Below are 14,263 nucleotides of genomic sequence, written 5' to 3'. Positions count from 1 at the left end.
GCAGCTTGTGGTGAGGGCTGCAGTTTCAGTGTGCTTGAAGCGTAAGGGGCAATCCTGCATGGGGAACCGTGGACCGTAGGGCTCCCAGAAAGAAAGTGAGTTGGACAGTGGATGCGAAGAAATTTTAGAAATACCCTAACCAACGTATGTTGCTTATATTTTTCTTTATGCATGCTACATGGTTATAAAGAGTCTAAAAGAAAGTCTTTCACCATTCAAGAGTGAATCATTATAAGTAAGAAGAAAGCATTGTGCCATGGTGTAGTGGGCAGTGTATTTTCTTTCTTGGAGGCACATAAATGAACACTGTTGTGGCCAGTAACTGTCAGGACAATTCTGACTCCTGGTGACCCCTGTGCTCCACGGGGCTGTCAAGACTCGTCTTCCCGAAGCAGATCACCGGGGCTGCTTTCCGAGACACCTTTGGGTGTGTTGGAACCTCCGGTCTTTCCCCTGGTCGTCTAGTGTATCACTGTTTGAGGCTTCCTGGAACGCTCTGATAGCAATACTATTTTTAATTGCATGAAACGTGATGGCCGCATTTTCTAACGTTTTCTTCTCTTAAGAAGAACTGAGGAACAAAATAAGATGCAAGTAAAGATAACAATCCATCTGAGTCCTCTAGACCAGCAGTTCTTAAACTGTGGTCCAAGAATCGGCAGCCAAAGCTTCGCCTGGAAACTTGTTGGAATGCAAGTTGTCGGGCCTCCTCCCAGACCTGCTGAATTAACATCTGTACAGGCGGAGCCCAGAAATCTGTTTTAACTAGCCTTGGGGGTGATATTTGACGTGACCTAGAATTTGGGTGTCTGACTGACTGAGAGAGAAAGCAAACAAGATTACTAGATTCAGCTCAGTGCCATCTGCCGATTGTGTTGAAGAAAAAGGAAGATCTCCTCCACTCTTGGCTGATATTGAATCTTTGTCTTTTCAGCATGATGTATCCCAGATTTTACTCAAAGCGACGCTGGACAGTATTGTAGAAGAATGTGTCAGCTTTGTGGGCGTGGACATTAACATCTGTTCTGAAGTTTTGTTAAGGTGAGACAAGATGTCTGTGGTTGAAGATCACAGAATCTTGAGTTTAATTGGCTATCCAGTTGAAACTCAGCTAGTACAGGGAGACGTGGATAAAGTTGTCAAGTAGAGAAAATCTTTGGGTTCACACAGCGTTAAGTAATCAGTCAGAGGGGCACACATCATTTAAGAAAACCATTGTAACAATTCACATTATCATCTTTAATATTACAGCTTAAAGTGAAGGGCATATGGTAACCATTGAGTACATTAGTGTCGCTAATAGAATTTAAATAAGGTTAACATGCGAAAGAGCTGCTTCCCACCACATCACATAGATTCTCTTCCCCCACCCCACCCCCCTCTCACCCCCTTCCCTGCCCCACTCCCACTCTCACCCCCTACCCTACCCCACCCCCACTCTCACCCCCTACCCTACCCCACCCCCACTCTCACCCCCTACCCCACCCCACACCCCAATCTCACCCCCTACCCCACCCCACCCCCCACTCTCACCCCCTACCCAACCCCACCCCCCACTCTCACCCCCTACCCCACCCCACCCCCCACTCTCACCCCCTACCCTACCCCACCCCCACTCTCACCCCCTACCTTACCCCACCCCCACTCTCACCCCCTACCCCACCCCACCCCCCACTCTCACCCCCTACCCTATCCCACACCCCAATCTCACCCCCTACCCTACACCACCCCTGACTCTCACCCCCTATCCCACCCCACTCCCTACTAGTTTGGCCTCGTGCATTTGTCTATCAAAGCTGGAAGGAGCCAACAGAAAATTCTGAGAGTTCGCTGTCCACTTATCCTTATTTTTACTGGCTCCACCGTCACATGCCCAACTCTCCATCCTTGTATAATTACACCTTATATATTCTGTCTTCTTCTGTGGATACAGTAGTGCTACTTTTTGTTGTTGTTCACAACCATGCATTTATTTTATAAGTCTGCAGATGAGCCATGAAATTCACTAGGTCTGGGCCATTTTGCATCGAAGCTGATGTAGCGGAAAATGTCCCTTAGCATTTTAAGATACTGCTTTTCTACCATAGCTACCAAAACTCCCCAATTCTGTGGAATAACTATTATTGAAAATAATCGTCTTCTAATTAAAACAAAAGTGCTCAATGATACTTTGATACGTTCATCATTAAGTACCTTTGTATAGTTTAATTCTTTTCATTAATTAGAATAGACCACAAACTAAACAGGTAGTGGCTAGTAATTGCACCCATTGTACGTGCTGCTGGTAATGCATTGTGTAAGCTGAGCAGGACTAGGCAGAGCAGTGCGTGGTTTGCAGATGGGAAGAATGTGTAAATGCTCTGTGGACAAGCTCTGCTGGCATCACTGCCAGCCTGTTTGCCTCCAGCATTATGTTTGGTCGTTGTTTTGCTTTCTGCTGTCTTTCTCTTCTCTCTTGACCCTTTTTATTATCATTACCCCTTTTGGGTAAACTAGGGACATGTGAAAGTATGTGCTTGCAGTGGTTTTCAATATCCACAGGAAAACACTAGTATCTCTTCAGATGAGATCTGTTTCCAGTACCCCCTAAATTTTGCATCTGCCACATCATTCATTGGTTTGTTTTGTAGGCATATTGCAGGACTCAATGCCAACCGAGCCAAAAATATCATTGAATGGCGAGAGAAAAATGGGCCCTTCGTCAACCGGGAGCAGCTAAAGAAGGTGAAAGGACTGGGGCCCAAGTCCTTCCAGCAGTGTGCTGGCTTCATCAGAGTCAACCAGGACTATATCCGAACATTTTGCAGGTGATTTTTCCAGTGTGTAATTCTGTTCTATTAGCAGCCTCCTGGTTCCTGTTTTCACCCAGTCTACTCGGTGGGGTAAATCCTCAGAGTCCATTTGTTCCTTCATGCAGTCAGTACACGTTTGCTTTCCTGGGCACTGTTGTTGGCACGAGAATACAGCAGCGAAAAAACCCAGTTAATTCCTTGTTCCCTTGGAATATTATTCCAATCGACTTATTAAACTAATAAATAATCTCATATGGCAATGAGGACTCTAAAATAAACAAGGATATGAGACAGTTGGATAGCTAGATGAAGAGTTTGGGGAGCGTTTTCAATAGAATTAGGAACAAACCATACAGACATCAGAGGACAAGCATGGCAGGCAGAGTAGATAGTCAGCAGACAGGGCCCTAAGGCAGGAAGAGGTTGAAGTATTGGATGACGGGACTTGGGAGACTCTGCCCTGGTCACTTGATTCTGGCATGGCTGTTCCCTCATCGCAGATCGACTTTCCTTTTTTCTACACACCCCCAAATGGCCAGAGCATTTATTTTCAGTTAAGAACTAAATTCTGCCTTCTAATCCTGTTAACATAAAAGAAGAGAAATTGGATAGAGTTGATTTCTTAACATTTTAGATTCGTGGAAGAATAGTTTTTAGAGATCTGCTAGTTTGGGTACCTGATTCATTCAGATATATGTGCGCGTGCGTGTGTGTGTGTGTGTGTGTGTGTTTTAACCGAATTATAAATTTCATATGAAAAAAATCTTGATTCTCAAAAGAGACTAAAGGAAAACTAGCCACACTGGACATTAGAATACGTTATGGGGCTATACTAACTAACATTTTGGTTTAGATAGATAGATAGATAGATAGATAGATAGATAGATAGATAGATAGATAGATAGACAGACAGATAGAATAGTATAAAAGAGAGTCTGCAATCCACCAAACATAGATGGAATTTATTCTATAGTAGAGGTGACGTGTCGAAACACTGGAGGGAAAATGAATTATCTAGTAAAAGGTGTTGTGATAACTGGCAGGAATTTGATATGTGTGGGGTAGCTGTAGTCCCACCTCCCTCCTCATATCCAAATAAGTTCCAGGTGGATTCTGGACTTAAATGGGAAAAGTGGAACTATAAAAGTCCCAGAAGAAAACATGGGTACGTTTTACAGAGCATGACAGTGGAAGAGTTCTTTGTAAATAGACCACACAACCCAGAAGCCGGGAACGGAAACTTAAGAAAAAATATTTTCAAGTGTGTTACTTTACATGGTTTTTGAACATAGATTAGCAGCATAAAATCATAAAATTGAAAGCAAATCGCAAATTGAAAACTTAAATGACAAATGTAAGGAGCATACAAATCATAAAATTAAAAGTAAAGGACACGTGCTATAATACAAATCCTTACACAATGACAGAGGGCAGCACAGAATTGTATAGAAACAGAACTTTTACTGAGATTAAATTGGTATAAATTTAAATAAACTAGCTTGTTATGGATATGGGATATTATAGAAACATAATCTCCAAGGATGATGCCACAAAATTTACACACATAAAAATGAGAATGAAACAGATGTAGTTTTTAAAGAGTAATTTAAGCACACAAGAATGAAACAGATGTAGTTTTTAAAAGGTACTTTATGCACACAAGCATCAGTGTGGGGGAGTGGCATGAGGACAAGACATGGTGCGTTGTTCAGTGAAGTCAGGTTGGTTTCAGCTCAGCAATCCTGTGAACAGTGGACCAAAATGTGACCCAGTCTTGCTACATCCTCAGCACCATTCTCTCTTTGAGCTGCTGTGTCAGTCCATCAACTTGAAGGTCTTCCCCATCTTTCTTGAACCTCCATTTTTACCAAATGTGATATTTGTTCCAGAGACTGATCCCACCCAGAAACATATCCAAACTGTGTGAAATGAGGTCTCACGATCCGCGTTTAAAGGGAGCATTGTAACTTTTCTTCTTCTAGATGGATTGGTTCATTCTCTGTGTACTCGGTATCTTGGCCAACCATATCATCTGAAGGCATCACTTCTTCTCTAGCCTCCCGGTATTCTTTATCTAGCGCTCAGAAACATAGGAAGCTATTGAGAATGCCTTGGCTTGTGTCCGGTCACCTCATTCCTCAGGGTGACGTGCTTGCTCTCTAACCCTTTACAAAGGTCTTTTGCGGCAGATTTGCTCAGTCCAGCATTACATTTCTCGACTACATTTTCTATGGTCAGTGAATTGAGGTCCTTGATAACTGCAACAGTCCCTTTGTTTATCATGATGCTCTTTATTGGTCTGGCTGTGAGGATTTCATGTCTTTATAAGGTAGGACACACAAAGATCCAATAGTAAAATGACAAAAGTGAATCTTTCTTAACAGTAAGTACTAAATGATGGCACTTCAAAAAGTTGGTGAAAAAATTCTGTTATGACTTAATTCCATTTTTCTACACATTTTAAAAACTTCATTGTGAATTGGGTGAGGATTTACAGAGCAGATCAGTTTCCAGTTCAGTAGTTCGTACACATTTTTTCATGTTGTTGATCTTAATCTCCACAATGTAGTATCACTCATCTCCCACATATATCATATACATATATATGTATTTATCCCACACATTAACATTGTTGGTACAACGGTAAAGCACTTGGCCACTAACCAAAAGGTCAGGGGTGTGAATTCACCAGCCACTCTGGTGAAGAAGGACGTAGCCATCCGTGGGTCCATTCTACTCAGTCTGGTAGGATTACAACGGGCTGGAGTCCACTCAGTGGCAATGGGGTTACTGTCCTATTGATGAATAATTGAGTTGTTCAAACGTTTTACAATTTTCACCGGCTACTTAGGTACATGAAGATTCATGACTGATATATCCTTGTAGTAGGTTATATTCTGAATGAAATATTATTCCGTGAAATATTTTCTTACTCTGATAATGCTGGTAAATAGACTCACCATTGCCACTGTCTATTGCGAAAAGGTTTTCATTTATCCAGAGACCCAGTTCACCTTCAGCACTAATCCACTGTCCCCCTTCCCTCAACTTCTGAGAACCACTGGCCTATATGCAGTTGTCTATTCCAGTTATGTCATGTAAGTGGTAAGTCACAACTATTGAGTCGATTCCAACTCATAGTGACCCGACAGAACAGAGTAGAACTGCCTTGCGTTAGTCTGGTTGGACTAGAGAAACAAATTCATAGCATTCATGCAGCTAAGAAAGAGCTTTATAGAAAAGAGTAATTGTATATTAAGAAAACATCCCAGATCAAGTTCATAAGTCTGATATTTGCCCAAATGTCCGATACCAGTCTGTAACTTCCTCTTCAGACTCCCGAAACACGTGCAATGATGCTGAGTGCAGGAAGATCACAGACCAGTGGGTGGAAAGTCTTGTAGCTCCAGTGGTGGTCGAAGCATCTCAGCGCTGGTGTGGGTCTCCATGTGACTGCTCCAGTTCCAGTGCTCTGGCTCTATCAGTGTAGCTCCATATTGCCTGTCAACAGGAACGTCGTGCAGGGAAACAAGCAGAGCATATCTGGCTTCCAGTGAGCTATTTATCTCCTTCCCCTCTCCAAATGAGGTCATCAAGCGGCAGACCTGATTGACAGGCTAAACTCCACTCGTTCACTCTTACTAGTCTCCAGGTGACATGAGATTATGTAACTACCACATGCCCCTCTGCGTTTCCCAGTGTATAACTCTTTACAGGATTACAAAGTCTCATTTTTTCCCCCTTGGAGTACTTAATGTTTTGGACTGTTAACCTTGAACTTAGCAGCCCAACATGTAACCCGTTATACCACCAGGACCCTTATTTGTCCTTTTTCTGTGTGCTCTGTGCCACTTTAGCATGATGTTTTGAAGATTCATCCTTGCATCAGAACATCCCTATGTAACTTAGATCCAATTGTAAATATATACCACATTTTGCTTATTCATTTGATGATGGTCACTTCGATTATGTCTCCCTTTTAGCTGTTGCCAATAACGTTGCAGTTAGCATCAGTATACAAGTATTAGTTTGAGTCTGTTTTCACGGCCTTTGGGCTGCATACTTTGGTGTGTAATTACCACTGTATATTTAATCATAATGGTTTTCACAGTGACTGTATCGTTTTGCATTTTTAACATCTAGACATGAGGATTCCCATTTCTCCATATCCTCCCCAAGGCTTGCCATTTTCCATGTTTTCCCTTCTGATAATAGCCTACATAATGGTCACGAAGTAGTCTTTCATGGTTTTCCACTGCACTTTTCTAAGGATAGTGAGCACCTGGTCATTTGCTAAGTGCCCATCTACATATCTTTAGAAAAATTCGTATTCAACATCTTTCTCCATTTTTCAACTTGGTTGTCTTATCACATAGCTGGTTCCCTTAGGCCCAGATGTATGGTTCCCAATTATTTAGGTAGATTGTCTCAGTATTTAGTACAGGCCTTTGGTACACACTCTCTGTTCTGCTAACACCAGTGTATGTTGTTACTCTTTTGGCACTCACGCGTTTGTTGTCATATTTAAGAACTCCTTGTCAAGACACGATCTTGGAAGCCTTACTTACCCATCTCATTTCGTCTAATGAGGTTTATGGATTTAGTTCTGATATGCAGGTCATTGATCAATGTTGAGTTAATTTCTCTAATATGGCATGAGGCAATATTGCTTTATTTGTATTTACTTTTTGCTTTTTTTCTTTAAACCTTTGATGGCATTTTATTTTGATATGGCTCTTAATTTTGTAGTTTTACTTAATCTGCTTTTAGTACATTCACATATGTTTGGATTTATGTTGTATCTTATTATATAATTTTCTCCTCATCTTGATTTCTGGTCCTCTTTTCCTTTCATGCTTCCTGTTAGATTCATCATTTTGTAGGTTTTTCTCCTGATGTCTGTTTTCATCTTCCCATCGCATCTTCATCTGCCTTCCATGCTTTCAAGGAGGACATTCCTCCCAGATGCCCTGGGATGTCATATCAGATGTATCTTCATATATTTTTCACATTATACTTGAGCAATTATTTAACTTTATAAGTTGTCATGGCTTTTGGCCTCATCAGTATTTCTGTCAGTCCACATAAGAATTTTCCGTGAATATCTTCCTATCTTTGCTGGTGCTTAGAGATTCCATTCCGAGAACTTGGACAGGTTATACTTAAGTCTTTACATGTTTAAGAAGAATTTGAATTCGCCCTCCTACTTGAATGCTAGTTTGGGTAAACTTACGAGTTTGGATTCAAAGATTATTTTCTTTCACAACTTTGGCAATCAGATCCCACTGTATTCTGGCCTCTGATGTTTGCAGGGAGAAATCTGATGCCAGGCTGGTTATAATTCCTCGCTAAGTAATCTTTAATTTTTCTCACTTTGAAAGCCTTTTGGATTTTAAGAAATATCACTTATATTCTAAGGTTTCCCCACAATATGTCAAGTATGAGTCTTTTCCCCATTGATTCCATTCTATACTCAGTAGGCAATTTTGATTTTTTTTTCAGCTTTGGAAAAGTATATTATTATTACTTAATTTATTCCCTTTCATTTTCTATGTTCTCTACTAGAATGCCAATTAAACAGGCTGAGTCAATTAAGAATGTTCTTCGCTTTAAGTAACAGAAAACTGTATAAACAGTGGTTTAAACAAGTTGAAAGGAATGGGCAGAATCTGGTTGCTGTTTGTGTCTATATTTGTAGCAGAGAAATAAGTACATTATTGACTCACAATTCTTTTCTGTTCAACCTCCTTTCCACTTCCCTGCCCCCACCCTTTTTTTTATGGTTACAGTAGTCAGCACCCTGAGTCAGCGCCTTGTGCTGACGTCACAGATGAGAAGCAAGGCAAGAAAAAGAGCAAAACTCCAGCGAACGCCGTGCTGAAGCCAAATCCCTTGGACCAAACTTGTATTCACCCGGAATCGTACGTCCTAGCAATGAGGTAAGCCTGGGGCCCTTGTGAGAACGTGTGCTCAAAGAGAGTGCTCTGCAGCAAATGGCTTTGTTTTGGCATGACGGGGACTAAACAATATGACCTCATTTAACATGACAACATTTTTTAGGAGTTCCACATTGCTGAGTTGTGTGGCACATTATTTTATTTCAGTGAGAAATGATCCGATTATTCCTGGCACAGGGTCAGGCCAATAAAGCATTAGCCTAATGGTGAAGTGTGTGTAATGGAAATTGCCTGGCACTCTACCCTGTTTGTTTTGGAAATTAACAAGGCACAGTTGACTGGCACCTGGCTTAAACGTATGCTTATCGGAAGATAAAAACCCTTCTGAAAGTAAACAGCTAGCTCTCAGGTTTCCTTAGTACCCTGTTGTCCTAGTTATCTATTCCAGAGTCTAACAAATGAAGGCTTTATAATGCACGTACTATTAGCCCATCAACCAAATGGTGGGGAACAGTAGGGACGGGGCAATTGGACATAAGGGAGGGTTTTAAAATTTAGAAAACAAAAACCCTTTTAAAATAGCATATTAGTTCAGAATTTCTTTATTAATTAGTTCAAAACTAGTGATGTACTATGATGACTACATTTTTAAAGCTTTTATTGAGTTAACAGACAGTGGGCTTAGAAATAGATTTCAAATAATCTGTAACTTTCATTGAGTCTAACTTTTGAAATATTTCTATTTGCTTATTTTAGTATCATTCATTGTCTTTCTTTAGAAAATATTTAAAATTAAAAGGACTGTACATACACATTATAGAGAACTTGTAAAACAGAGCAAAGAAGTTTCAAATATTCTGATAATATCAAGTCGGATTCTGTTTTCCCCCAACATTTTATTATGAATAATCTTAAACATACAGAAAAGTTAAAATTATTTTATAGTGAATTCCTACATATCACCCCTAGGTTTTATCTATCCACTTTATTATACCTATTTTAACATGTCAAAAAAGGACATTTCAAGATCTGTCGCGAAGTGCAATGCTATCTGTCATATGATTATATCTGTCCACCTTCAAGGAAATCCAATCAGTTATCACTATTATTCAAATTTCATGCACTAGCCCACAAAAGCTGGTGATAAATAAATTTAAGAAGTCTACCAAGTCTTCAGTCTGAAATTTATCAAGCATGCATTCAAGATGCATTGACAATTAATTGCGATTGGAATGCAAAAGTTGGAAACAGAGGAAGGAACGCTAGTTGGAAAATATAGTGTTGGTGATAGAAACAAATCGGGAGAGCAGATGACAGACTTTTGCAAGACCCATGACTTGTTCATAGCAAATACCATTTTCAGCAACACAAGACAATGACTGTACACATGAACTTCTCCAGAGGCAATGCACAGAAATCAAATTGACTCTGTCTATGGGAAGAGATGCTCAGTAGCAACAGCTAAACCAGGCCAGGGGCTGACTGTGGAACAGACCATTAATTGCTCATTTAACAGCACCTAACATGATGACACCTAATAACAGCAACAAAAAGTTCAGATGGAAGCTGAAGAAAATAAAAATAAGCCCATGAGAGCCCAACTACAACCTTTGCCTCTGTGCCACCCGAATGTCGAGAACGTCTCAAACCAGATTTGCTGCATTGGACACCAGTAACAGAAGACCTGATGAGTTGTGGGAGGCTAGCAAGAACAACATTCATGAAGAAAACAAAAAGCCATTTAACAGAAAGAAAAGATCAAAGTGGATGTCAGAACATACTTTGAAACTTGCTCTTAATCATAGAGTAGCTAAGGCTAAGAAGTCAAAGAGCAAAGAGCTGAATAGAAAATGTCAGGGCAGCTGGAGAAGGCAAAGTGAAATATTACAATGAAATTTGAACACTCCTAAAGTTAGAAAACTCAAAAGGAAGAACATACTCGGCATATCTTAAACAGACCTCGAGAAAAAAAATCCAAGCATTGAGTTGCAATACTATATTGAAAGATTCTGTGGGCAAAATATTGACTGATGCAGGAAGCATCAAAAGATGAAAAGAATAAACAGTCTTTGTATCAAAAAGAGCTAGTCGACATTCAAGTATCTCAGGAATTAGCATCTGAGCAAGACCCAGTGATACTGAAGAAAAAGGTTCAATACACCCTGGAGGAGGACATCATGTTTGGTAAAACGGGGGCAGTGAAAAAGAGGAGGGCTCATGATGAGACGGATGGACAGTCGCTGCAGCAGGGGCGCAGCAGAGGAGCAATTGAGGCCATGGTGCAGAACTGTGTGGTGTTTTATTCTGTTGTGTATAGGGTTGCTATGGGCGATGGTACCCAACAATAATTTTAACTTGTCTGCACACGTTTTCCTCGCCAATTTATCTTTTTGTTGTTGTTGATATTTGTCAAAGGAAATCACATAAATGAAAAATAGTTCATTGATTGCCTTTGATTCAGCTCTGACTCATGGCTGCCCATGTGTGTCAGAGGACTGTGCTCCCAGGCTGCTCAGTGGATGAACATCACCAGGCCTGTCTCACAAGAACTCGGGGGAGACTCTAACCCCCAATCCTATGTTTAGCAACCACTCAAGGGAACAATCTGTACCTCCCTCCACTGCACTTTCTACTCTATTTCAACATTCTTGTCATTAACTAAAGTTCAATAAGTGCTTATATTTTTCCTTTTCAAGGTAAAGTAACATCCAATTAAATCTTAAATGTACATCAGTGAAATTTCTACATACACCACTGTTTATGCGACCCAGACCCCCATCAAGAAATAGACCATACCAAGAAACCCAAACAAATACCCTTTTACCCATTCCCAGTCAGTCCTTTACTCTAACTTCCCTTTTCTACCATAGGTTTTTTTGGTTTTTTTGCCTCTTTTAGTACTCCATGTTAAAAATACTCTGGTATTTTTTTTTCTGAGTGTTGTCTTTCTTTCAATAGGTTGTAATACGTATCAGTAATTCTTCCAGTGGTTTAGTAATGCTCCGTATCAGTTGAGATATTTCAACAAGTAGATCCAACTCTGCAAGAGCTCACCTATCTAAGCCAAGAAATTTGAGAGAAAACTACCTGACCAAATGACTGAAACCAATCCATATGTATGTTCACTCTAAAGAAGATGATCTAACGGAATGAATAAATCAGTCCACAATGTTGAATAAAATTTTGCTGAAGATAATTCAAAAGAGCTTGTAGCACTACGATCATAGGAGCTTCCGGAAATTCAAGCCAGCTCCAGAAGAGGACATGGAAGGAGGAATATCATTGCTCTCTTGAAGGAGAGAATAACGGAAAGATATTTAATTCTGCTTTATTGACTATACAAAGGGAGTCAGCTATATGGATCACAACAAGTTATGGATAACAGTGCAAAGACTTGGAACTTCAGAGCATTTCATTGTGCTCACATGGGTCAAGACGATGCGGTCATTCTAACGGATTAAGGGTCCGACTGAGTGGTATAAAATCAGGCAAGGTGTGCTTCAGAGTTGTAGCCTTCCACCACACTGATTCGTTCAATTTGTATGAGAGTACATGAAAAGGTATTGCTACAAAATCATAGAAACCTTTATGAAATAATTCGTTTCTATAATCCTTTACTGAAGAGTTCTTAATTTATACTACATCCAATGGGCAGTTTTCGCATCTTTGAGGGACTCACATTGCCCTATTTTACAGTAGTCTTTACATTTCCAGGACAAAGAGCAGTCTCAAAGAGCAGCATGAGGACTGTAGGGTGAACAGGGTAAGGTCGTGTGACACATCCTCACAGGCTAGCCTTTGCTAAGGTCAGAGAGTGACAGGTACATTGTCATGGCAGGAAACAACTCCTCCTCCAGGCAACTTTCCTAACTTTATTCTCACCAAGAAATGAAGTGACCTGTTACATTGGGTAAATCTGCTCCAAAGGACCTCTTTCAAGTGTTAAAAAGCAAAGCTATCACTTCCTGTAAGCACTAATCACTTCCTGTAAGCACTAATCACTTCCTGTAAGCACTAATCACTTCCTGTAAGCACTAAGGTGTGCTTGATAAGCCATGGCACTTTCAGTGGCTTCATGTGCATGTGAAAGCTGGACAAGGAAGATCAAAGACAAACTGATGCTTTTAATTGTGGTGTTGGCAAAGGATACTTAACGTGGACTGCCAGGAGAACTAACAAGTATGTCTGGGGAGAAATACAGCCAGAATACTTCGTAGAAGCAAGGGTGGCAAAATTTTATCTCACACATAGGACATGTTATTAGCAACGAGCAGTCCTTGGATAAGGGTACCATATTTAGTAAAGTAGAGGGGGATCAAGAGGCAGCAAGACTGTCAACCAGGTGAATTGATACAGTGGCTGCAGTAATGGATGACAACAATTATGAGGACGGTGCGGGCAGGGCAGTCTTTAGTTTAATAGTACAGAGGGTCACGGCTGGCTAGTCCTAACGAGATGGCACCTAACACCACGTGAACATACCGTAGTTCATTCTACTTGGGTGCAACCTTGGCTCCTTCCAGTTTAGGACTATTCCATTTAAAACTCCGGTGAAGATTTTGTGCTGTTTAGTTGGTTGTTGACATTTGTTTTCATTTTTGTTGAAAAATAGCTAGAATATCTTGACTTATATGGTAAGTGCAAAAGTTCTTCATTGAAAATACCCCTTGGCTACTTCAAATCATTAATGTATTCACCAATGTTTTCTTCTAAAAAAAACTCTATGGTTTTAACTTTTTCATTGAAGTCTGTGATAGACATATATTTCAAATTAATTTGTGAGGTGTCAATTATGGGCGTCAAAGTTTATATTTTCCCATTATGATTATTTTTGTTTCTTTTAAAAATCATTTTATTGGGGGTTTGTACAACTCTTGTCACAGTCCGCACATCCATTGTATCAAGTCCATTTGGATATTTGTTGCCATCATCGTTCTCAAAACATTTTCTTTCTATTTGTGCCCTTGGTATCAGCTCCTCATTTTTCCCCTCCCTCCCTGCGCCCCTACCCCTCATGAACCCTTGATAATTTATAAATTATTATTTTGTTATGTTTTACCCTGGCTGACGTCTCCCTTCACCCACTTTTCTGTTGCCTGTCACCCACGGAGGGGGTTATATGTAGATCCTTTTGATCGGTTCTCCCTTTCTATCCTACCTTACCCTTTCTCTCCTGGTATCGCTACTCTCATTATTGGTCCTGAGGGGTTTATCTGTCCTGGATTCCCTATGTTTCCAGCTCTTATCTGTACCAGTGTTCATGCTGTGATCTAGCAGGATTTGTAAGGTAGAATTGGGGTCATGATAGTGGGGGCCAGGGACACATTAAAGAACTAGGGGAAAGTTGTATGTTTCATTATTGCTATACCGCACCCTGACTGGCTTGTCTCCACTGCACACTCGCTCTTGTTCACAATGATAGGATTTCTTGTTCTTTGATGCTTGATAACTACCTGATCCTATCGATGCCTCGTGATCACATAGGCTGGTGTGCTTCTTCCATGTGGGCTTCATTGCTTCTCAGCTACATGGCCACTTATTTACCTTCAAGCCTTTAAGAACCCAGACACTATA

General features: G+C 40.5%; 1 protein-coding gene across 2 annotated transcripts in view; it reads left to right on the top strand.

Annotated features, from left to right (window-relative positions):
- Positions 1-14,263, top strand: part of SRBD1 (S1 RNA binding domain 1) — a 263,620-nt gene that overhangs the window by 204,480 nt on the left and 44,877 nt on the right. Inside the window, exons 17-19 of one of the 2 annotated variants that reach the window (XM_075535621.1) lie at positions 935-1,041; positions 2,631-2,807; positions 8,585-8,731. In XM_075535621.1, the coding sequence (XP_075391736.1) occupies positions 935-1,041; positions 2,631-2,807; positions 8,585-8,731 (431 nt within the window). Of the gene's footprint in view, positions 1-934; positions 1,042-2,630; positions 2,808-8,581; positions 8,732-14,263 lie in introns of both variants that reach the window. The other variant, XM_075535620.1, reaches the window with a different exon arrangement.

Source organism: Tenrec ecaudatus, chromosome 17 (assembly GCF_050624435.1).
Source record: "Tenrec ecaudatus isolate mTenEca1 chromosome 17, mTenEca1.hap1, whole genome shotgun sequence".
NCBI classification, from domain to species: Eukaryota; Metazoa; Chordata; class Mammalia; order Afrosoricida; family Tenrecidae; genus Tenrec; species Tenrec ecaudatus.
The sequence above is the reverse complement of the archived record's forward strand: the minus strand, read 5'-3'. Positions and strand labels throughout refer to the sequence as shown.